This window comes from Pan troglodytes, chromosome 23, assembly GCF_028858775.2.
Source record: "Pan troglodytes isolate AG18354 chromosome 23, NHGRI_mPanTro3-v2.0_pri, whole genome shotgun sequence".
Classification (NCBI taxonomy): Eukaryota; Metazoa; Chordata; class Mammalia; order Primates; family Hominidae; genus Pan; species Pan troglodytes.
Window position 1 is genome coordinate 33582448 of NC_086016.1, and position 23847 is coordinate 33606294.

Consider the following 23847-nt stretch of genomic DNA (forward strand, 5'->3'; position numbering starts at 1 on the left):
ACCTCTGCCTCCCAGGTTCAAGCAATTCTTGTGCCTCAGCCTCCCGAGTAGCTGGGACTACAGGAACCAGCCACCACACCCCACTAATTTTTGAATTTTTGTGGAGACGGGGTTTCACCATGTTGGCCAGGCTGGTGTCGAACTCCTGACCTCAGGTGATCCGCCCACCTCGGCCTCCCAAAGTGTTGGGATTACAGGTGTGAGCCACCACGCCCAGCCTACATCTCATTTTAAAACAGCGAACTTCCCTCCCAAAGTTTGAACTGACCTTCCTTCACAGAGGCTGTCCGTCGCCTTGTTCTTTTTCTCCCTTTGTGATCTTCTTCTAGTATCTTATCATCAAAGCCAGTCAGTTCGATGGTTTCAGACTGACTTGTGGGTCCAGCAGAGAACCACTCTGGTTCTTCTTCTGTGTAAGAATCATTTCTTCTACGCTCACCAAAGACACGCTTACTATCTCCAAACTCTCTCTGGAAAAGTACATAAAGCAAGATTTAAAAATTTCTAGTCAAGCCATTTCTACTTCAGTCAAGGTCTTCGTTGTAATGTTCAATAGTGAAAGGAAGATATGATGCTGTATACCTGAGGCCCATCACCATCCCCACCCCTTCCTCCCTGACTGGTTTAAGAGCAGGCTGTGTTCATGCCTGTTCTCAAAGTAACCTGGTATAAAAAAAGTGAATATCAAGTCCCCAAGCACATGAACTACCAAAGAATCTAGAAGACAAACCCAGGTCGGGTGTGGTGGCTCATGCCTGTAATCCCAGCACTTTGGGAGGCCGAGGCAGGCCGATCACCTAAGGTTGGGAGCTTGAGAGACCAGCCTGACTAACATGGAGAAACCCCGTCTCTACTAAAAATATAAAAAGTTAGCCGGGTATGGTGGTGCGTGCCTATAATCCCAGATACTGGGCTGAGGCAGCGGTGAGTCAAGATCGTGCCGTTGCACTCCAGCCTGGGCAACAAGAGCAAAACTCCGTCTCAATTTAAAAAAAAAAAAAAAAAGACAAACCCTGAAACGCTTGTCCTTGAAGTCCCTCTCTCGGTCTCTGTCTCTCAAGTCCCGCAGGTCCTTATCGCTAAGACGGTGATCCTTCTCAAAGGTCCGGGCAGAGATTATCCTCCCACTGCCAATCCTACGTCCACCAAGCAGACGAAGCCCATCACTATCTTTCTCTAATGGACTTCCTGAGCGCCGGGAGCTAACAGCAGCTGTCACGTGGCAGCCCCCTCCAAAGCTCCGTCTCTGAGGGCTGAGAACAACATCTAAGTCATCTTCTTTCACACGCTCTCGTGGATCTGGAAGGACGTGGGAAAGACAAAGTTAAACAAACCAACAAGGGTGTTTTCTTCTTTTTTAGATAGTATGTCCATGACTGATGGGAGGAAGGGGATGGTTGGAAGACAGTCACCACTAAAATTGGGCTTATCAGCAGATTCAGGGTAACATGTACATTATGTATTTAAATAAGGCTGAGACATTGGCCTTCCTCTTTGCAGCAATAGAAGTACGTCACGATAAATAATTTTCCATGATTAGTCTTTGCAGTGCCTTTATTTTGACCAAATCCTTATCTAAGAATTATTAGCAAATGTTTTGTCAACTAATAAACTACAGTAGGTGTATTTGAAAAAATAACTGCTTAAAAAGTTAAAGTGTATCTTCAACAAAATGGTGTTGAACGGTTAGATATCCACAGACAAAGAAATGAACTTAAATCTATATTTGGGGCCGGGCATGGTGGCTCACGCCTATAATCCAGTACTTTGGGACATCAAGGCAGGTGGATCACGAGGTTAGGAGTTCAAGACCAGCCTGGCCAAGATGGTGAAACCCCGTCTCTACTAAAACTACAAAAATTAGCCAGGCATTGTGGCAGGTGCCTGTAATCCCAGTTACTTGGGAGGCGGAGGCAGGAGAATCGCTTGAACCCGGAGGCAGAGGTTGCAGTAGCAGAAGTCGCCCCACTACACTCTAGCCTGGGCGAAATACTAAGATTCAGTCTCAAAAAAAAAAAAAAAAAAAAAAAAAAAATATATATATATATATATATATATAGTAACAGATATATACAAAAATTAATTCAAAATGGATCACAGATCTAAATGTAAAACCTAAAACTAAAAATTTCTAGAACAAAATATAGGAGGAAATCCTTGTGGCACTGGGTTAGGCAAAATTTTCTTAGGCATGACACCAAAAGCATGATCCATTTAAAAAACACTGATAGACTGGGCTTGATCAAAATTTAAAACTTCTACTCTTTGAAAGACACTGTTTAGAGAATGCAAAGACAAGCCACAGACTGAGACAAAATATTTCAAAGCATTTTTCTGATAAAGGACTTAAATTCAGAACACATAAAATCTCTTAATAAACCAACCCAGTGGCTCACGCCTGTAATCCCAGCACTTTGGGAGGCTGAGGTAGGTGGATCACCTGAGGTTAGGAGTTTGAGACTAGCCTGACCAACATGGTGAAACCTCGTCTCTACTAAAAATACAAAATTAGCCAGGCGTGGTGGTAGGCGCCTGTAATCCCAGCTACTTGGGAGGCTGAGGCAGGAGAATTGCTTAAACCTGGGAAGTGGAGGTTGCAGTGAGCTGAGACTGCACCACTGCACTGTAGCCTGGGCACCAAGAGCCAGACTCTGTCTCAAAAAAAAAAAAAAAAACCCAACACAATTGAAAAATAGACAAATGGTTTGAACAGACACTTCACCAAAGAGGTTATGTGGAAGGCAAATAAGCATATGAAAAGATACTCAACATAATTAGTCATTAGGGAAATGCAAATTAAACCATGTGATACTACTACACGCCTATTAGAATGGCTAAAATTTAAATGACTGACCATTCCAAGTGCAGATGAGGATGTTGGAACAAGTGGAACTCTCATACACCACTGGTGGAAACGTAAAATGGTACAACTACTTTGGAAAACAGTTTGGCAATTTCCCAGAAGGTTAAACATACATCTACTATACAACCCAGCCATTTTAATCCTAGGTTTTTACCCAAGAGAAAAGAAAGCTTATGTCCAGAGACTTGTACATGAATGTTCATTGCAGCTTTGGTTATTTAACAGTCAAAAACTGGAAACAACCCAAATGTACATCAACAGATAAACGGATCAACTGCTAAATCCATACAATGGAATACTATTAAGCAATGAAAATAAACTAGACAACAACGTGGATGAATCGTAACTATTCTTAGTGAAAAAAGCTACACAAGGAGTATATACTATAGTAACTCCATTTATATAAAATCCTAGGAAATGTAAACTAATCTATAGGAACAGAAAGCAGATACAGAAAGCAGATCAGTCCGGACACTATGGTTCATGCCTGTAATCCCAACACTTTGGGAGGCTGAGACAGGTGGATCACCTGAGGTTGGGAGTTCAACACCAGCCTGGCCAACATAGGGAAACCTTGTCTCTACTAAAAATACAAAAATTGGGGCTAGGCACGGTGATTCATGCCTGTGATCCCAGCACTTTGGGAGGCTGAGGTGGGTGGATCACTTGAGGTCAGGAGTTTAAGACCAGCCTGGCCAACATGGTGAAACCCTGTCTCTACTAAAAATACAAAAATTAGGCAGGCATGGTGGCGCACGCCTATAATCCCAGCTACTTGGGAGGCTGAGGCGCGACAATCGCTTGAACCCGGGAGGCAGAGGTTGCAGTGAGCCGAGATCGCGCCACTGCACTCCAGCCTGGGTGACAGAGCAAGACTCTGTCTCGGTGGGGGAAAAAAAAAATTAGCTGGGCACGGTGGAACGTGTATGTGTAATCCCAGCTACTCAGGAAGCTGAGGCAAGACAATCGCTTTAACCTGGGAGGCAGAGGTTGCAGTAAGCAGAGACCACGCCACTGTACTCCAGCCTAGGCGACAGAGGGAGACTCTGTCTCAAAAAAACAAAAAAAAAAACAAAGCAAATCAGCGCTTGCTTGGGAAGGGGGAAGTGTTGTGGGGGGGAGCTAAAGGGAGGGACACATAGGAATACTAGGGAACTTTTGGGGGTGATAAAAATGCTTATGTTGATTTTGGTAACGGTTTCACAGGTATATACTCATGTCAAGACATCAAATGGTATACTTTTTGTGCAGGCTATATGTAAATTCTATCTCAATAAATTTATTGGTGTAGGAAGAACAAACATGTCACCACACAAAAAATGTCTTCCTAGAAAAATCAGGAAACTGAAGATTAGTCCAAGTGAGAAAAATCTGCTTTAATTCTGTTATCACAAACAGCTCCTAGAATGTTCTGTTGTGTACTTTTACAGAATTTCTGTGCAGTCTCAGTTTTTTCTAAACACAGGATACAATATGGAAAGTTTTCTATGAGTCAGTACGTCATGAACATTATTTGCCAATAAACACATCTGCAACATGGTTTTACAGGACAATGCAATGTAACATTCCCATATATGGATATACCGAAGTTTACGCGACCCATTTCTACTGTTGGATATTTAGGTTCCTTCTCAGTTTTCATCATTTTAATAAAGTCTCTGCATATCTTTAATGATTCTGCTAGAATAAATTCTTTGAGAGACATTACTGTGCTGAGTGTACTGACAGACTGTGTAGAAGGGTCTTATAGCTTAAACTAGAGCCGGGCTATCTTTTTCGTTTAGTTCCAAGTTTTTATGATGGGTCATCCTCTCATCTCAAAAAAAGTTCTTGCAACAAGTTCCTTGACTGCTTTTATATTACCTGGTCTCCATTTCACCCTTAAACAACGTTTCTAAAGGGGTAAACTTTAAACTAGGAAAGTTGGAAGATCAGACTTAACTTCAGTCTCAAACCGTATCCAAGCCTTTATTCAGATCACAGTCCACTATGAATTAAGAATTGCCAGAACTAGGCCGGGCGCAGTGGCTCATGCCTGTAATCCCAGCATTTTGGGAGGCCGAGGTGGGTGGATCACGAGGTTAGCAGTTCAAGACCAGCCTGGCCAAGATGGTGAAACCCCATCTCTACTAAAAATACAAAAACTAGCCAGGCATGGTGGCAGGCACCTGTAATCCCAGCTACTTAGGTGGCTAAGGCAGAGAATTGCTTGAACCCAGGAGGCAGAGGTTGCAGACTAGGCAACAGAGCAAGACTCCGTCTCAAAAAAAAACAGAACAAAAAAAAAAAGAATTGCCAGAACTAATTTATACCGGAGGACTGGTCTCACATATGAAAGAAAGCATAATGAGATTTCCAGCACAGCTTTATGCTACCCACCACATCTAACTCAGTTATCCATGCCAGTGAAAGATAATCGGTACTTTTAATTCAGAAGCACACAGCCTAACAGTCTTCTTATATAGCTGTGACAAAGTAGACTATGACTTTACCCTGCTGATTAGGAAAAACCCAACCGATAAATCAGTTTCCTGATAATGACATTTCCCCTCAAAGCATAAAATTCTCAGAGCTAAGAATGAAACCAGCAGCCAAAAGCATGTCCCCAAAATCACTAACCCCACTTCTGAGTGACTGTGTGCTCACCTACTATCCTGCGCACCAGGGAAGGCCGGTCTGTATCCAACTCTTTCTTCAGACTTTCCACTGGTGAGCTCCGCCCTGAAGCTGGGTAGAGAGAGGCATGCCACTTCTCAGGGTCCCAGACACCATCACTACAGGTCAAAAAATACAACTGTTAGCACTTACGCCCATGAACCATATAGGCAGTGTGATTTCTAAACCTCCTCAGCTAATAGTTATGGAAACCCATTTCTCCTTTTTTGAGACAGGGTCTCGCTCTGTCGCCCAGGATGGAGCGCAGTGGCGTGATCTCAGCTCACTGCACCCTCTGCCTCTCAGGTTCAAGTGATTCTTCTGCCTCAGCCTCACCAGTAGCTGGGATTACAAGTGCCCACCACCACATCTTGCTAATTTTTGTACTTTTAGTAGAGACAGGGTTTCACCAGTTGGCCAGGCCAGGTCTCTAACTCCTAACCTCAAGTAATCTGCCTGCCTTGGCTTCCCAAAGTGCTGGCTCACAGATGTGAGCCACTACGCCCAGCCAGAAACCCATTTCTAAAATAAAGCTTCATGACTGCCTGCAGAATTGTTACCTCTTTTAATATGAAAACAAAAACATCTATTAATTCAGTAATGCTTTGTTGTTGATCACACAACACCAATAGTCACTTGAAAACTAATGGTCTGTACACAATTGAAACATTCAGACCATATACCTTGGCATGCACATGGATTACAATAACTACGCCTGTACTATACAAAAAAGATGTTCCATAAATATTAACTGTTGTTTACTGAAGACTAATACAAAGGAGAAAAAAGAGTCCCTTAACTCTCTCACCAGAAGTAGCACCTGGATCATTTGATGTGTATTTTTCCAGAATTTCTATGCACAGTCTTAGTTTTTCCACAAGCAGGGCAAACAGCTCTTACGACCTAAAATGTGTAGTTTAGGTTTTATTTTATTCTCTGTGTAATGATGGGGTGCTGGGTAGTACTGTGCACGAGCAGAAACTCTGGAGCCCAAAATCTGGGCTTTAATTCTAGTTTTGCCACTACTACTGGGAACATCCTGGACAAGTTACTGAGCTGCATCTTCTGCAGAAAGAACTTCCCAACCCCCAGATTAGACCAGGCCATGCTATACACTAGCAACGTACTTCACACTTGTCCTTTGCAGCCTGTGATATTTGCAATGATAAATTTTTACAAGTATTTGATTATATCCTTCCATAGACCAATGCCCCATGAAGCCACGGAATATTTTATAGAACCTGGCACAGTATTTATCACATAGCAGGTACCAATGAACATTTCTTGAATAAGTGAGTTAGCGTTTCAGTCTCAAACTCCTCACAATAAAATATATACTACCTACCTTCTAGGGTAGTGGTGAGGATTATCTAGCATTTAAGAGCCCAACAAATTTTAGTTCTCAGAGAGGTGAAACAAAATGAGAAGCTCTCTCCTCTTTCTTATTTTTACCACCAGGCACAATGTCTCTGCTTCAGAAATAAAAGCTGTTTGTCTGCCCAGGATAACTTTTTTATTTTTTTCAGACAGGGTCTCAGAGTTCTGTCACCCAGACTGGAATGCAGTGGCATGATTATACCTCACTGCAGCCTGAAACTTCTGGACTCAGGTGATCCTCCCATCTCAGCCTCCTGAGTAGTTATGACTACAGGCAGGTGCCACCATGCCCAGATAATTTTTAAAAATATGTTTTGTAGGCCAGACGCAGTGGCTCATGCCTGCTAATCCCAGCACTTTGGGAGGCTGAGGTGGATGGATCACCTGAGGTCAGGAGTTCGAGACCAGCCTGGCTAACATGGTGAAACCCCGTCTCTACTAAAACTATAAAAATTAGCCAGGTGTGGTGGTGGGTGCCTGTAATCCCAACTACTTGGGAGGCTGAGGCAGGAGAATCGCTTGAACCCGGGAGGCGAAGGTTGTGGTGAGCCAAGATTATGCCATTGCACTCCAGCCTAGGCAACAAGAGCGAAACTCCACCTCAAAAAAAAAAAAAAAAAAAGAAAAATCCTAACTAATTGGCATAGCCATTATTCAAGTATCAAGTATCACCTTCATCAGGGAATGTGGTTGAGGCATCCATGTTTTTTTTTTTGTTGTTTTGTTTTTTTGAGATGGAGTCTTGCTCTGTCGCCCAGGCTGCAGTGCAATGGCGCAGTCTAGGATCAACCCAACCTCCACCTCCTGGGTTCAAGCGATTCTCCTGCCTCAGCCTCCCGAGTAGCTGGGACTATAGGCATGTGCCACCAGACCCAGCTAATTTTTGTATTTTTAGTAGACACAGGGTTTCGCCGTGTTGGCCAGGCTGGTCTCAAACCCCTGACCTTGTGATCCGCCCACCCTGGCCTCCCAAAGTGCTGGGATTACAGGTGTGAGCCACTGCACCTGGCCCATCATCTCTTAAATATCAAGGTAGATGGTTTATATTAGTATTAGCCTACATTTTTTTTAACATATAAAGCATCATATTAATGTTCAATTTCCTGGTTAAATAAGACTTTTTTTTTTTTTTTTTGAGATAGGATCTCTGTTGCTCAGACTGGAGTGCAGTGACACAATCATAATTCACTGCATCCTCAAGCTCCTGGGCTCAAGCAAACCTCCTGCTTTGGCCTCCTGAGTACTTGGGACTATAGGCACTATAGTACCATAGGTACCATAAATACAAAAACATTAGCTGTGCGTGGTAGTGGGTGCCTGTAATCCCAGCTACTCGGGAGGCTGAGGCAGAAGAATCGCTTGAACCTGGGAGGTGGAGGTTGCAGTGAGCCCAGATCGCGCCAATGCACTCCAGCCTGGGCAAAAAGAGTGAAACTCTGTCTCGGACAAAAAAAAAAAAAAAGAAAAGAAATGACTAAGGTGGCCATAAGTAGTACAATATAGGATTATTGTAGGAGATTTTCAGACCACTTTTAGCTATAGTCTTCCCAAACCAAAGCCTTCTTCTTCTGAGGGAAACTAGGATGAAATGAAGCTAATCGGAAAGGCTGAATAGTTTTTTGTGGGAATGCAAAAAAAAGAACCAAGAGCCCCCCTGAGCAGCATACCTGAGGCAGGTACCCTCAAAGTACAGTGCAAAAAACCACTGGTAGAGGACAAGACCCTGGTGAGGACTCCTGGGTTCAAGTCTTTTTTTTTTTTTTTTTTGAGATGGAATCTCGCACTGTCGCCCAGGCTGGAGTGCAGTGGTGCGATCTCAGCTCACTGCAGGCTCCGCCTCCCGAGTTCATGCCATTCTCCTGCCTCAGCCTCTCGAGTAGCTGGGACTACAGGCGCACGCCACCACGCCTGGCTAATTTTTTGTATTTTTAGTAGAGATGGGGTTTCACCATGTCAGCCAGGATGGTCTCGATCTCCTGACCTCGTGATCCGCCTGCCTTGGCCTCCCAAAGTGCTGGGATTACAGGCGTGAGCCACCACGCCCTGTCGGGTTCAAGTCTTAATTCTGCTTTCTGACTATGTGACTCTGACCAGGTCATCTTTTAATTTTAGTTTCATTCCTAGGTAGTTGAAACCCATCTTATTACCTCTCGAAATCCCTCTTTCACTTATAATTCTACCAGAAAACTTCAAAACAATACAATTCTTAATTTACCAAGTTTGGTATAACAAAAAGTTATTGACTAGAAGTAGTTAAGGACTAGAATGACACACATACCTGTCATATTTTTCAGAAAGGCACGAAGGCCTCTGTTTGGAATGGGGGAGTTCTTTTATATCCAAGAGTTCTTCCTAAAAAGAGAAGTCAAATAGTCATTTTGAATTACATTTCTTAGGCCACACACTTTAAACTTCTGTTCTGAATAATTCTAAGTGTCCATCTTAAACACTTCACACAATTCTTATTTATATCCTGCCTTATTTCAGAAAGGACTGGAGTACATTGAGGTTCTCACAAGCTCAAGCAGAATAATCCAGTAACTTAAAAGTGATCAGTTTCTGGCTAAAACAATCTCTCATAATTGCTATTGAATAATATTGTTACATTCCGTAACACTGAATGCTCATCAAGGCAAGGAAACTTTAGTGTTAGATAAAACCTCTGCCTAATCTTACCAATTTTCAATGCATTAGATGACAATTTACAAGGGGAATTTTTTTTTTTTTTTTTTGAGATGGAATCTCACTCTGTAGCACAGGATGAAGTGCAGTGGCACAATCTTGGCCCACTACAACCTCCACCTCCTGGGTTCAAGCAATTCTCTTGCTTCAGTCTCCCAAGTGGCTGGAATTACAGGCACACGCCACCATGCCTGGCTAATTTTTGTATTTTTAGTAGAGACGGGGTTTTGCCATGTTGGCCGGGCTGGTCTCAAACCCCTGACCTCAGGCGATCTGCCCGAATCGGCCTCCCAAAGTGCTGGGATTACAGGTGTGAGCAACCGGGCCCGGGGGGGGGCGATAGTTTTTTTTAAATGTAATGTTGCAAGACTAAAAAAACACAAAAAACATCCATATACTATGTACCTATTAACATTTCTCCCTATTTATCATTTACTTTTTTTTTTGCAGAATTTAAAAAAATTGATACAGACATTTGTATACACTTATGGGGTATATGTGATATTTTGTTACATGTATAAACTGTGTAATGATCAAGTCAGGATATCTGGGGTGTCAATTACCTCAAGTATTTATCCGTCCTATGTTTTGGAGACATTTAAAGTCCTCCCTTCTAGCTGTTTTGAAATATACAATACACTTGTTAACCACAGCCACTCTGCTCTGCTATCAAACATTAGAATTTACTCCTTCTTCAACTGCATGTTTGTATCCATATAACCAACCTCTTTGTATTCTGCCATCCCACCCACACACCTTTCCCAGACTCTGGTATCTATCATTCTATTCTCTATCTCCACGAAGTCAAGTTTTTTTGGCTTCCACATATGAGTGAGCTTTTTTTTTTTTTTTTTTGACTAACTTGAGAGTAAATTGCGTAAGTCATGATGCCTTACTCCTAAATACTGCAGTGCCTATTTCCTAAGAATGAAGATATTCCTTTACAGCCTGTTATCCAGCTCCATGAGAGAATTTAGCCCTACAGAAAATGACCTGAGTGAACTATTTTCCCATTCTCTCAAGGATGTACTTAGCTGGTATGCACAGGAGAGAGGCTAATCCCTCACATATAATGGATGCCTCAGGGCATGAAGACTTACTTCTGCAGACCCAAGTTGAGAAGAACTGCTAGTTTTTTTTATAACTACAGCTATTGATAATACTTTTTTCTAATCTACCTTCCCAATTCCAGTTTTGTAAATGGACCCAGTAATGTCCTTTACATTGATCTTCCCCCTCCAAAACAGGATCCAGTCTAGAATCAGATATTTGATTGTTGTATCTCTTTGGTCTCCCTTAATCTAGAACATTTCTACAACTTTTGTCTCTTATGATAGTGACATTTCTAGAAAATATAGTCCCTTTCTGTAAAAGAACATTATTCATTTTGGGTTGGTCTGATGTTTTCTCATGATAGACTGAGCCTAAATATCCATGGGGCAGAATACTAACTGAAGAGGTGCTGTGTCCTTCACAGACCGTCACTTCTGGAGGCCATGATGTTCATCTGTCCTTTATCTATGGTGCTAATTTTGATCATTTGGTCAAGGTATTCTCTAGTTTCTCTACTATTTAGTTACTGCTTTCCCATTTGCATTTAGCATGCAATCTGTGGGGAGACACTTTAAAATCACCCAAATATCTTGGTCTTCAGTTTTCCACTAAAGTTAGCATCCATTAATGATTCTCGACCAAACCACTCTTCATTTTGCCACTCTAGCCCTCTCTCCACTCTCCATATTTACCAGCCGGCACTTGGCATCATACTGTAAAGGCAAGTCCTCCTTTCCCCTGTTTATATACCTATGTATTATTGGTATGGACTCACAGACTCCTAGTTTTTCCTCTTTTTTTTTTTTTTTTTTTTTTGAGACAGTCTTGCTCTGTCGCCCAGGCTGGAGTGCACTGGCGCAATCTTGGCTCACTGCAACCCCTGCCTTCTGGGTTGAAGCACTTCTTCCACCTCAGCCTCCCGAATAGCTGGGACTACAGGCATGCACCACCATGGCTGGCTAATTTTTTTTGTATTTTAGTAGAGACGGAGTTTCACCACGTTGACCAGACTGCTCTGGAACTCCTGACCTCAAGTGATCTGCCTGTCTCAGCCTCCCAAAGTGCTGGGATTACAGGCGTGAGCCACCGTGCCCGGCTGACTCCTGGTTTTTCTGTTGGTCTATAACTCATTAATGTCCTCAATTATGTGGTGCCCAAACTGTCCCAGATTTTGCCAGTGGGTGCCTCTTCAGACTGGCCCATGTGTCTTTTTCAACATGCCATCTTTTTTTTTTTTTTTCTAAAGACTGTCATACGTTCTAGCTTATCTTGTATTCATCCTGTCCCAGCCCTGGAATCAGCTATTTCTGAGAAATCCTAGTTTCTTTAAGTGAGGAATTGCATAAAACACCAAGGTCTGGGAACTGGGTATCCTCATTTGCTTGAAGGCCCTTTCAGTAGAGCTAGGAAATATACACACTTACATATACACACACATATATATACACACATGCACACTAACACACATATCTACCCATATATACAACAAACTACTGCCTCCTTTTGGTATACTTTGAAATATTTTTTATAATAAAGTTAAAAAGCAATTCTGAAACTTTCAGCACCAGTAAAATGCTGCAACTGCCTTGCAAAAAAGCACATACCACTATGCCATGACTTTGGCAACACTCCCATCCCAGGCCTTGTAGTAGGAGAATGTGCACTGCTTCTCAGATCACTGATTCAACATCTTGGGGTGAGGATGGAGGGACAGATTTGCTCAATCAGCCCACAAGAATCACTGGGTATAGCATACCATGAATTCTCTCAGTGTTTACAGAAAACTGAAGCATCTAAATGTTTTCTTCAGGACAAGAAGATGCCTTAGGACTATATGATATTTCAGTTTTAAGACCAGGATATCAATCAGGCATTTGCATTTATTTAGGATTTATTTATGAATTACCTGTCTTATAACTGGATAGAAATACGAATAAAAATTTGTTAAGACTGCGATAAACAGAGTTCCAAATACAAAGACATACCTAGAGGCTGTTCAAAATTCTGAAAAAAATTGTCAAAGAACATACAACCTATAAATCACCAGTAAAGACAGGAGTCAGCCAGGTCCAGTGGCTCACATCTGTACTCCCTGAACTTTGGGAGGCTGAAGCGGGAAGACTGCTTGAGTCCAGGAGTTCAAGATCGGCCTGGGCAATATAAGGAGACACCTGTCTCTACAAAAAATATTTTAAAATTCATCGAGTGGGCCGGGCACAGTGGCTCATGCCTGTAATCCCAACACTACAGGAGGCTGAGGCAGGCAGATCACTTGAGGCCAGGAGTTTGAGACCAGCCTGGCCAACATGGTGAAACCCTGTCTCTACTAAAAATATAAAACTTAGCCAGGTGTGGTAGCGGACGCCTGTAATCCCAGCTACTTGTAGGGAGGCTGAGGTTGCAGTGATCTGAGTTCGCGCCACTGCACTCCAGCCTGGGTGACAGAGCGAGACTCCGTTTAAAAAAAAAAAAAAAAAAAAAAAATTCACCGAGTGTGGTCCCCGCTACTCAGGAGGCTGCGGTGGGAGGGTCACTTGAGGTCAAGGCTGCAGTGATCGCACCACTGCTCTCCATCCTGGGTGACAGAGACCCTGTCTCAAAAAAAGAAAAAAACAAAACACACCACGGGAGACTCCAGAGAAATCTTCAGGGCAAACATGGTGTCAGATCTGTAGGGTTAGCACAACTTTGGGGCTGGGGGGAGGGGTTCAGGGAGGATGGAGCAATAGTAATTATGAAAATATCAGATATTACTATAACACAGAAATCCTAAGGACAATAGGGCTTAAAATTTTTCTAGTAGAAACAGGAAGGACCTTGCAATATAGGAAATACTTATACATAATGCTACAGGAAAAACCACTGCAAAGCAATTTTTTACTCTTAAAAGTAACTAAAGATTATCACATATCCCCTTACTACCCCATGCAGATACTAAGAACCCTAATGTGCTATTCAATCAAAGACAATCTTTCACACTTAAATGTGTAAATTCTTAATGTACGTAAGTTTCTAAGTGGTGTTTTGTTTGAAACTTTTAACTCCAAAGGTAACAGGGATCCCAATAGGTGTTCTCAATTACCACTACAGCTGTTTGCTGAACTCTATAATGATTTTACCTATTTATTTAGGAGTCACCTGGGAAAGGTTAATACTTTAACACAACCACAAAACATCCAGAAAAGCCTAATTTTGGTCCTATTGACGAGGAATCAAAAAATACTTTAACAGAAGTAACAGTCTTAAAAAAAGGAAAATAGGAGGCTAAAGAGAGAGGACAACTAAACATAATATGGTATCCTGGATGGAATCCTGGAACAGAAAAAGGATATTAGTTTAAAAATAGGAGAATATGGGCTGGGCACGGTGGCTCACACATGTAATCACAGCACTTTGGGAGGCCAAGGCGGGTGGATCACTTAAGATCAGGAGTTCAAGACCAGCCTGGCACGCCTGTAATCCCAGCTACTCGGGAGACTCAGGCAGGAGAATTGCCTGAGACTGGGAGGCAGAGGTTGCAGTGAGCCAAGATCACACCACTGCACTCCAGCCTGGACAACAGAGTAAGATTCTGTCTCAAACAAACAAAAAAAATTAGCCAGGTGTGGGGGTGCACACCTGTAGCCCCAGCTACTTGGGAGGCTGAGGTATGAGAACTGCGAACCTGGGACGCAGAGGTTGCAGTGAGCCAAGACTGCGCCCTTTTTGATGGAGACCCTGTCTCAAAAAAAAAAAAGGCAGGGCATGGTGGCATGCCTATTGTCCAGGCTACTTGGTTGAGCCCAGGAGATCCAGGCTGCAATGAGCTGTAATTGTACCACTGCGCTCTAGCCCGAGTGACAGAGACCCTGTCTCAAAAAAAAAAAAAAAGAGGCCGGACGTATTTCTTGAGGCCAGGAGTTCAAGACCAGCATGGCCAACATAGCAAAACCCTGTCTCTACTAAAAATTAAAAAATTAGCTGGGTATGACGGCGCATGCCTGTAATCTCAGCCTCACTTGAGGCCGAAGCAGGAGAAATTGGTTGAATTCAGGAGGCGGAAGTTGCAGTAAGCTGAGATTCTCCAGCCTCGGCGACAGAGCAAGACTCTGTCTCCAAAAAAAAAAAAAGAGAGAATTTGAAATTGAGAGGTTATTCAAAGTTAATGTTTTGTTCAATATAATCTTTCCTCTTAGAGTTATTGCTCTAATCACAGAGTGATAAACACCAACTACTCTCAGTTAACAAGAGTTAACAAAATTCTCATTTTCACTTCCGTATTCCAGTTTTCGTTGTTGACTTTACATGCTTAGCATACATAGGTGTGATGCTTAAGTGAACAGATGTACAAACTTCACAGGCCTGTAAGAGCAGAAGGCAGAGTAGCAAGCTAGTTACACACTGACATTAACCACATCAGCAACATTATTTGTGCCAGGGCGCACTTTTGACCAAACGCAATGGCTAAAACATAGCTCACCTGTCCATAGAGGATAAAGAGCCATTTTCTTCACTGAGAAACAGGCTTAGAAACAAGACAACTCTTGGGTTGTAAAACTGGCAGGGGGTCACTGTAAACATCTAGGTAAACAGTATTTACTGTTCTTGAAAAGTAAGACTTCTTAAACCAGTTCCATGATGTCAAGGAGTGTAAGACCTCCCATTTGAAACCATATGGAAAATGATGCATTTGTGCAATTTCTGCAGTGAATGTTCACACCTTCAAAAGATTTCCAATGAACGCCAAAGAGGTCAAAAATTATTGCTTCCAACTGAGCATGTTTCTCAAAATGTGGCCCAAGGTCCACGTGGACATTTAGGGAAAAATGAGAGAAAACTTCCTCACTGTTTACAGCGCTAAATGTGTTACCTTCCAGCATGATCCTAAGATGCTTAAGGTGGTATCCCAGCACAAGAAGATCCCCTACTTAAGTGGGGAAGAGAGAAACCATGAGCTAAGTCAATACAGTTTGGGCCAGGCGTGCCGGCTGACACCTGTAATCTCAAAACATTGGGAGGCCGAGACCAGCTATCACTTGAGTCAGGAGTTCATGAGCAGCCTGGCCAACATGGTGAAACCACATCTCTACTAAAAATAAAAAAACTAGCTGGGCCTGGTGGTGGACACCTGAAATCCCAGCTACTATTCAGGAAGCTGAGGCACAAGAACTGCCTGAACCCAGGAGACAGAGGTTGTAGTGAGCCGAGATCATGCCACAGCACTACAGCATGGGTGACAGAGCAAGACTCTGTCTCAAAAAAAAAAAAAAAAAAAAAAAAAAAGCTGAGTGCGGTGGCTCACACCTGTAATCCCAGCACTTTGGGAGGCCAAGGCGGGGGGATCACGAGGTCATGAGATCGAGACCATCCTGGCTAACACAGTGAAACCCTGTCTCTACTGAAAATACAAAAAAATGGCCGGGCATGGTGGCTCAAGCCTGTAATCCCAGCACTTTGGGAGGCTGAGGCGGGCGGATCATGAGGTCAGGAGATCGAGACCATCCTGGCTAACATGGTGAAACCCCGTCTCTATCAAAAATACAAAAAAATTAGCCGGGCGTGGTGGCAGGTGCCTGTAGTCCCAGCTACTCGGGAGGCTGAGGCAGGAGAATAGCGTGAACCCGGGAGGCGGAGCTTGCAGTGAGCTGAGATCGCACCACTGCACCCCAGCCTGGGTGACAGAGAGAGACTGTTTCAAAAAAAAAAAAAAAAATTTGCTCTCTTTACAACTGTCCAAATATATCCTGTGTGCCCAGTTTAGTGCCACACATAGACAGATGACTCTTGTCCCCACCCCTACAGCTCTTCCAGTCTCTGAAAGAAGTTTTTTTTTTTTTTTTTTTTTTTTTGGAGATGGAGTCCCACTTTGTCACCAAGGCGATCTCAGCTCACTGCAACCTCTGCCTCCAGCGTTCAAGCAATTCTGCTGCCTCAGCCTCCTGAGTAGATGGGATTACAGGCTCATGCCGCCATGCCCGGCTAATGTTTTTCTTGTATTTTAGTAGAGATGCGGTTTCATCATGTTGGCCAGGCTGCCTGAGCTCAGGTAATCCGTTTGCCTCGGCCTCCCAAAGTGTTAGGATTACGGGCGTGAGCCACCATGCCTGGCCAAGAGAAGAGTCTTTTTTTTTTTAAAAAAATATGGAACACTTCATGAATTTGCGTGTCATCCTTGCGCAGGGGCCATGCTAATCTTCTCTGTATTGTTGCAATTTTAGTATATGTGCTGCCGAAGCAAGCACGAAAAGAGTTCTTAAACTTGCCATCTCATCAAGAGCCCTTAACATTACTCGTGGAAATACCCCTTTGGGATATTTTCAAAGAAAACGTTCAACTATGGCTAAAGACAGAATACTTGGGAAGTGGCCACTCTAACTAGGAGTGCTTCCTTCTTATGAGTATTTCAAGAAAGGATGTGATATTACCCTTTTGGAGAGGTTTTTTTTTTTTTTTTTTAATCTATCCTTTTGGAGATTTTTTTTTTGAGACAGGGTCTCACTCTCAGGCTGGAGTGCAGTGGCATGATCATAGCTCACTGCAGCCTCAAAACTCATGGACTCAAGTGATCTTTCTTGCCTCAGCCTCCCAAGCAGCTAAGACTACAGGCGCATGCCACCACATCCAGCTAATTTAAAAAATTTTTTGTAGAGATGAGGTCTTGCTGTGTTGCCCAGGCTGGTCTGAACTCTTAGGCTCAAGTGATCATCTTGCCTCAGCCTCCCAAAGTGCTGGGATTACAAGTGTGAGCCACTGTGCCTAGCCTGGAAAGTCTTAACCCATAGGAACTTACTGATCACGAATGAATTCATTAAGATTACCATATGGCGAATATAAGAGTTAATACCTGAGACTTCACTTTTTGCACAGGTTACTAAAACCTGACTAGGCAAGAACAAGCTGCTAATTGCCCAAGAGCCACACACCCAAGGAAGCATAAACATATTTTCTTAGTTGCAGCAGCCTTCCTTAAAGAAAATGTGTCAAGGCTCCCAAAACCTATTGGGGAATTACTAGTATGAACACCCACTTTTGGTGATCAGTATTAAAGTGGAAAGCAAATGAATCTCAACAAAAGCCCAAAAGAACAATGGTTAAAATCCTTATCCATTTCTTTCTGCAGAAATCCTATGCAGAAACAACTATGCATTCTGATGGACCTTCTGACATTATGTAGAATTTCACATAAGTCACATTTATGGAAGGGGGATTAAAAGGGAAATATTCCTGGCTGGGCGTGGTGGCTCACGCCTGTAATCCCAGCACTTTGGGAGGGTGAGACAGGCAGATCACCTGAGGTCAGAAGTTCGAGACCAGCCTAACATGGAGAAGCCCCATCTACACTAAAAATACAAAAAATTAGCTGGGCATGGTGGCGTGCGCCTGTAGTCCCAGCTACTCGGGAGGCTGAGGGAGGAGAATCGCTTGAACCCGGGAGGCAGAGGTTGTGGTGAGCCAAGATCACGCCATTGCACTCCAGCCTGGGCAACAGGAACGAAACTCCCTCTGAAAACAAAACAAAACGGAACAGGCAGGGGCCGGGTGCAGTGGCTCACGTCTGTAACCCCAGCACTTTAGGAGACCAAGGTGGGCAGATCACTTGAGGTCAGGAGTTTGAGACCATCCTGGCCAACATGGCGAGATCGTCTCTACTAAAAAAAAAGAAAATCAGCTGGGCATGGTGGCACACACCTCTAATCCCAACTACTCAGGAGGCTGAGGCAGGAGAATCACTTGAACCTGGGAGGTGGAGGTTGCAGTGAGCCAAGATCGTGCAAGACTCTGTCTCAACGATAACAAAAAACGAATGGGTAGGAAAAAGCAGTCAGAAGCTATTCTCTATGGTCTTGCCAGCCAGCCTGCTCTAACAACTTCCAGTGAGATAGGTTTTCTGGACAGTTGACACATTAAGATTGAATAATTTTTTTTTTCTTTGAGACAGAGTCTCACTCTGTTGCCCATGCTGGAGTGCAATGGTGCAGTCATAGCTCACTGCAGCCTCAACTTCCCAAGCTCAAGTGATCCTCCCACGTTAGCCTCTTGAGTATCTGGGACCACAGGTGCACACCACCACCTCTGGCAATTTTTTTTTTTTTTAACGAGATGGGGTCTCACTATATTGCCCAGTCTGGTCGTGAACTCCTGGACTCAATTCATCCTCCCACCTTGTCCTCCCAATGACTTTTCATACCATAATTCTACCTTCTCCAACATAAATAGGTATCCTTAAATTAGTTTAAGAAGTTTATAACTAAATTTGTCACAGAAATGCCACCTGAGTTACTACTCAGTTTATGAAAAATACATTTAGTTATCAAATAAGATTTCTGTACTGGAAAAAGGGACCACCTGATTCCTGTTTCAACCTAGGATTTAAATCACAGTTACTCTTTTCTCTGGGGATTGGCTTCAAGTCTTCTGATTATATCCAAGAAGGCTAGGATGACTCAAGTCAGTCACTTCAACTGCTTGTCCATTTTCCTGATTGTTTTAAAGGAAAGACAAACATGGCTGTACTGACTGCTATGACCAATTGGCCTACCAGCCACAAATTAGGATGGCCTCCCTTAAAGATCCCTGGAGACACTAATGACTACAATAATGCCACTTTGTAACTAGTCAAGGTTATGAAAAGTCCACATGGGGCCAGATGCAGTGGCTCACACCTGGAATTCCAACACTTTAGGAGGCTGAGGCAGGAGGATCGCTTGAGGTCAGGAGTTGGAGACCAGCCTGGGCAACATAATGAGATCCTATCTCTACAAAGAAATGAAAAAATTAGCCATGTGTGGTGACACACACCTGTAGTCCTAGCTACTCAGGAGGCTGAGGTGGAAGGATCGCATGAATGCAGAGTTCGAGGCTGCAGTGAGTTAACTGTACCACTGCACTCCAGCCTGGATAACACAGTGAGAGCCTGTCTCAAAAAAAAAAAAAAAAAAATTCCACATGAAGTTAAACTAAGATAATTCAACATTCACTTAACTTTAATACGCATGTTTAACACTGGTCAGTATCAAGCTGAATGTTCTGAGTGTCTCTGCTTTTATTCCCTGTCCAACTGGCAGGTGACAGTCATTTAATAAGGAATCAGTGGCAAAACACAGGAGCAAAGGAAGAACAGCATAACGTATGTATCCTTTATAAGATTAGTCTATTTGGCCGGGTGCGGTAGCTCACGCCTGTAATCCCAGCACTTTGGCAGGCCACGGCAGGTGGATCACTTGAGGTCAGGAGTTTGAGACCAACCTTACCAATATGGTGAAACCCCGTTTCTAATAAAAATACAAAAATTAGCTGGGCATCATGGCACGTGCCTGTAATCCCAGCTACTCAGGAGGCTGAGGCAGGAGAATTGCTTGAACCTGGGAAGCAGAGGTTGCAGTGAGCCAAGATCGCAACACTGCACTCCAGCCTGGGTGACAGAGTGAGACGCGGTCTCAAAAACAAACAAAAAAAAACAGATTAGTCTATTCACTTGACGAAAATAACATGGATGTGAGGCCAGGCGTGGTGGCTCACGCCTGTCATCAGAGCACTTTAGGAGGCCAAGGTGGGTGGATCATGAGATCAGGAGATCGAGACCATCCTGGCCAACATGGTGAAACCCCATCTCTACTAAAATGTAAAAAAAAATAGCTGGGCATGGAGGCACGCGCCTGTAGTCCCAGCTACTCAAGAGGCTGAGGTAGGGAAATTGCTTGAACCCGGGAGGCAGAGGTTGCAGTGAGCCCACACAGGGCCACTGCACTCCAGCCTGGCGACAGACAGAGACTCTGTCTCAAAACAAAAAAAAAACAGAAAAGAAAACCACATGGATCTGAATAGCGGGATGGCCTAAAACATTTCTATTTTGTATTTCAAGCAGAAGACGGCATCACTAACAGAATAGCAGGTACTATATTCCAGAACTGGTGAACAAGGGATTCTGGCGAAGAAAAAGTTGAATGAGCACCACTGCCAGGAGATGATCTTTTTTTTTTTTGAGACAGGGTCTCTTTTTGTTGCACAGGCTGTAGTGAAATGGCGCGATGATGGCTCACTGCAGCCTCAAACGATTCTCTCACCTCAGTCCCCTGTTTAGCTGAGACTACAGGCAATATGCCACCATACCTAGCTAATTTTTAAATTTTTTTTGTAGTGACAGGGTCTTGTCATCCTGCTCAGGCTGGTCTTGAACTCCTGGGCTCAAGCAATCCTCCCATCTCAGTCTCCCTAACTGCTGGGATTACAAGTGTGAGCCACCACACCCAGCGAGCAGGTGATCATTTCTTAAGCCAATGGTTCTCAAACTTGAACCAGAGCCAGAATCCCCTGAAGAGCTTGTTAAATGCAGACGGTTAAGCTCTACTCCCCAAGTTTCTCCTTTAATACCACTGAGAAGAGGCCTGAGATTTGTATTTCTAACAAGTTACCAGATGATGCTAATGCTAGTTCAGGGACCACACTTTGAGAACCACTGTCTAAACCACTCTTAAACCATAACTTTCAGGTGAGACCCCACTCTATAACCTCCAAAAGTCCTTCAACATGATCCAATCACTTTAAAAATGCATACTTAGATACTACCAAAATATAGCTTTTGGTCTTAGGAATGCGGCCTAGAAAACAGACCAGCATTTGTAACTTAGGGGTTCAAGACCCTCAGGGTAACAGGTGCATATGATAAACCCACTTATAACCATCCCACAATGAGATTTAGGAGTAGGTCTGAATGCACCCAATGTGACTCTAACTTGAGGTCCTAAAATATTCTTCGAAGCACAATGAACATCATCTGAACCCCAAAGAGTAACTATGCATCTGAGTTACTTGACACCACCAACACCATTTATCAAGTTCTCTAAGGAAGACCAAAGCCTTGATACTTAAAGTATAGTCAGTGGACCAGCAGCATGTGCACCACTTGGGAGTGGGTTAAAAAGCAGAATCTTCAGGACCACCCCTGCCTACCACTCAGAATTCCTTTCCCAAGGCCTAAAGGTGATCCCCCAGGCATATTAACATTGGAGAAACAAGCTAACTAAAGGATGTCTTAACACAAAAGGAAACTCTGGTACATTACTCTGAAAACCACCTGACCAAAACATCTATACTTCTTCTACTCATGGGGGAAAAACAAAAACTCTTCGAATTCTGAACAACAAACTACTAACATTATCCCAGAAAGCAACTGAACACTAAACTAAAAAGGGTCAATGGTTAAGGGGCCCTCTCATCTGGCCAATGTGTTTTTTTGACCCTGTAAGTAAACATACACAGCTACAAGTTTCCACAGAATACACCACCTATTAAAAAAAAAAAAAAATCACCGGCCGGCTCACACCTGTAATCCCAGCACTTTAGGAAGCCAAGGTGGGCGGATCACCTGAGGTCGGGAGTTTGACACCAGCCTGACCAACATGGAGAAACCCTGTCTCTACTAAAAATACAAAAATTAGCCGGGCATGGTGGCGCATGCTTGTAATCCCAGCTACTCAGGAGGGTGAAGCAGGAGAATAGGTTGAACCTGGGGGGCGGAGGTTGCGGTGAGCGGAGATCGCGCCATTGCACTCCAGCCTGGGCAACAAGAGTGAAACTCCACCTCAAAATCACCAATGAGAACAGTTTCCCTCTACTGCTTCTAGATCTTCTAGCCCGTGAACTTGAAGTGGCAGAAACATCATTAAAGTCTATTTATTCCAGTACTTTGATCTCAGTACATAGACAAGGAAGAAGGATGGTTTGAATATTATTCCAGTTGTGGAACTAACATATTTATTATAGTGCTAGGAACACATAATCATTTCAAGCTCTCTTTAAAGGGAGAAGACTTCTTTATTCCCAAGTCCCGCATAAAATTACTAGAGTGTTGAAAACCATGAAAGCACTACCCTAACACTGCCTAAACACTATCCTAAAATTGTCATTAACTAAATCCTAGAAAGTAAACCTATTTCCAATTAATTTGGTAGAAAAGACTTAAATCTAAGCTCCACTGTCATTAAGCTAAAAAATGCTTTTAACCAGTTCTTCAAGGCACATTTATCTATGTATGACAGAATTCTGAAGCTGGACTGTCAAAAACGGACAATACCGAGGTTCTTAATCTTTACTGCAAAGAAACAAGTCCTACCCTAAGAAAGAGAAATATCTCCCTAAAAATGATGTAAGCATAAAGATAGAAACATACACAAAGATGAAATATACATGTTAACCTCTGATCAGTGTGTGAAAGTGATTCAAAAGCCTCTCTGCCTGGACTCTACCAGTAGACTACTGGTTAGAACTTTAGTTCAAAAAATACTGGAAAGGGTGGGCGTGGTGGCTCACACCTATAATCCCAGCACTTTGGAAGGCCGAGGTGGGTGGATCACCTGAGGTCAGGAGTTCAAGACAGGCCTGACCAACATACAAAATTAGCCAGGCATGGTGGTGCATGCCTGTAATCCCAGCTACTCAGGAGGCTGAGGCAGGAGAATTGCTTGAACCCGCGAAGCGGAGGTTGCAGTGAACCAAGATCGTGCCATTGCACTCCAGCCTGAGCAGCAGGAGTGAAACTCCATCTCAAAAAAATAAAAATAAAAAAAAAAGTACTGGAAGGGGCCAGGCTCGGTGGCTCACACCTATAATCCCAGCACTTTGGGAGGCCTAGGTGGGTGGATCACCTGAGCTCAGGAGTTCAACACCAGCAACACAGTGAAACCGTCTCTACTAAAAATACAAAAAAAAAAAACAGGCCAGGTGCAGTGGCTCACACGTATAATTCCAGCATTTTGGGGGGCTGAGGCGGGTGGATCACCTGAGGTCAGGAGTTTGAGACCAGCGAGGTCAGGAGTTTGAGACCAGCCTGGCCAACATGGCAAAACCCCGTCTCTATTAAAAATACAAAAATTAGCTGGGCGTGGTGGCACATGCCTGTAATCCCAGCTACTTGGGAGGCTGAGGCAGCAGAATCACTTGAACCCGGGAGGCGGAGACTGCAGTGAGCTGAGATAGCACCATTGCACTCCAGCCTGGGCGACAAGAGCGAAACTCCGTCTCAAAAAAAATAAATAAATAAAAATAAAAATACAAAAACAAAATTAGCTGGGTGTGGCAGCGTGCGCCTGTAGTCCCAGCTACTCGGGAGGCTGAGGCAGGAGAATTGCTTGAACCAGGGAGGCAGAGGTTGCAGTGAGCCGAGATTGCACCACTACACTCCAGCCTGGGCGACACAGTGAGATTCCGGCTCAAAAAAAATAATAAACAAAAAGTACTGG

The 23847-nt window shown here is 43.5% G+C and overlaps 1 protein-coding gene and 1 non-coding gene across 16 annotated transcripts in view; both read right to left on the reverse strand.

The window, feature by feature from the left end:
- The window catches only part of EIF4ENIF1 (eukaryotic translation initiation factor 4E nuclear import factor 1), a 56916-nt gene that overhangs the window by 25430 nt on the left and 7639 nt on the right, over positions 1-23847 (reverse strand). For all 15 annotated transcript variants that reach the window (XR_010156129.1, XR_010156128.1, XR_010156131.1 and 12 more), the window contains exons 3-6: positions 9174-9247; positions 5510-5637; positions 1013-1299; positions 269-470 (exon numbers count right to left, since the gene is read on the reverse strand). Coding sequence is in view for 11 of the 15 variants with exons in the window: in XM_009438228.5 (XP_009436503.2) it covers positions 269-470; positions 1013-1299; positions 5510-5637; positions 9174-9247 (691 nt within the window). In the remaining 4 variants the exon portion in view is untranslated. The remainder of the gene's footprint in view (positions 1-268; positions 471-1012; positions 1300-5509; positions 5638-9173; positions 9248-23847) is intronic.
- LOC112206786 (U6 spliceosomal RNA) lies at positions 16745-16851 on the reverse strand. Its single transcript, XR_002941257.1, has one exon. It is a non-coding gene; the product is annotated as a U6 spliceosomal RNA (small nuclear RNA).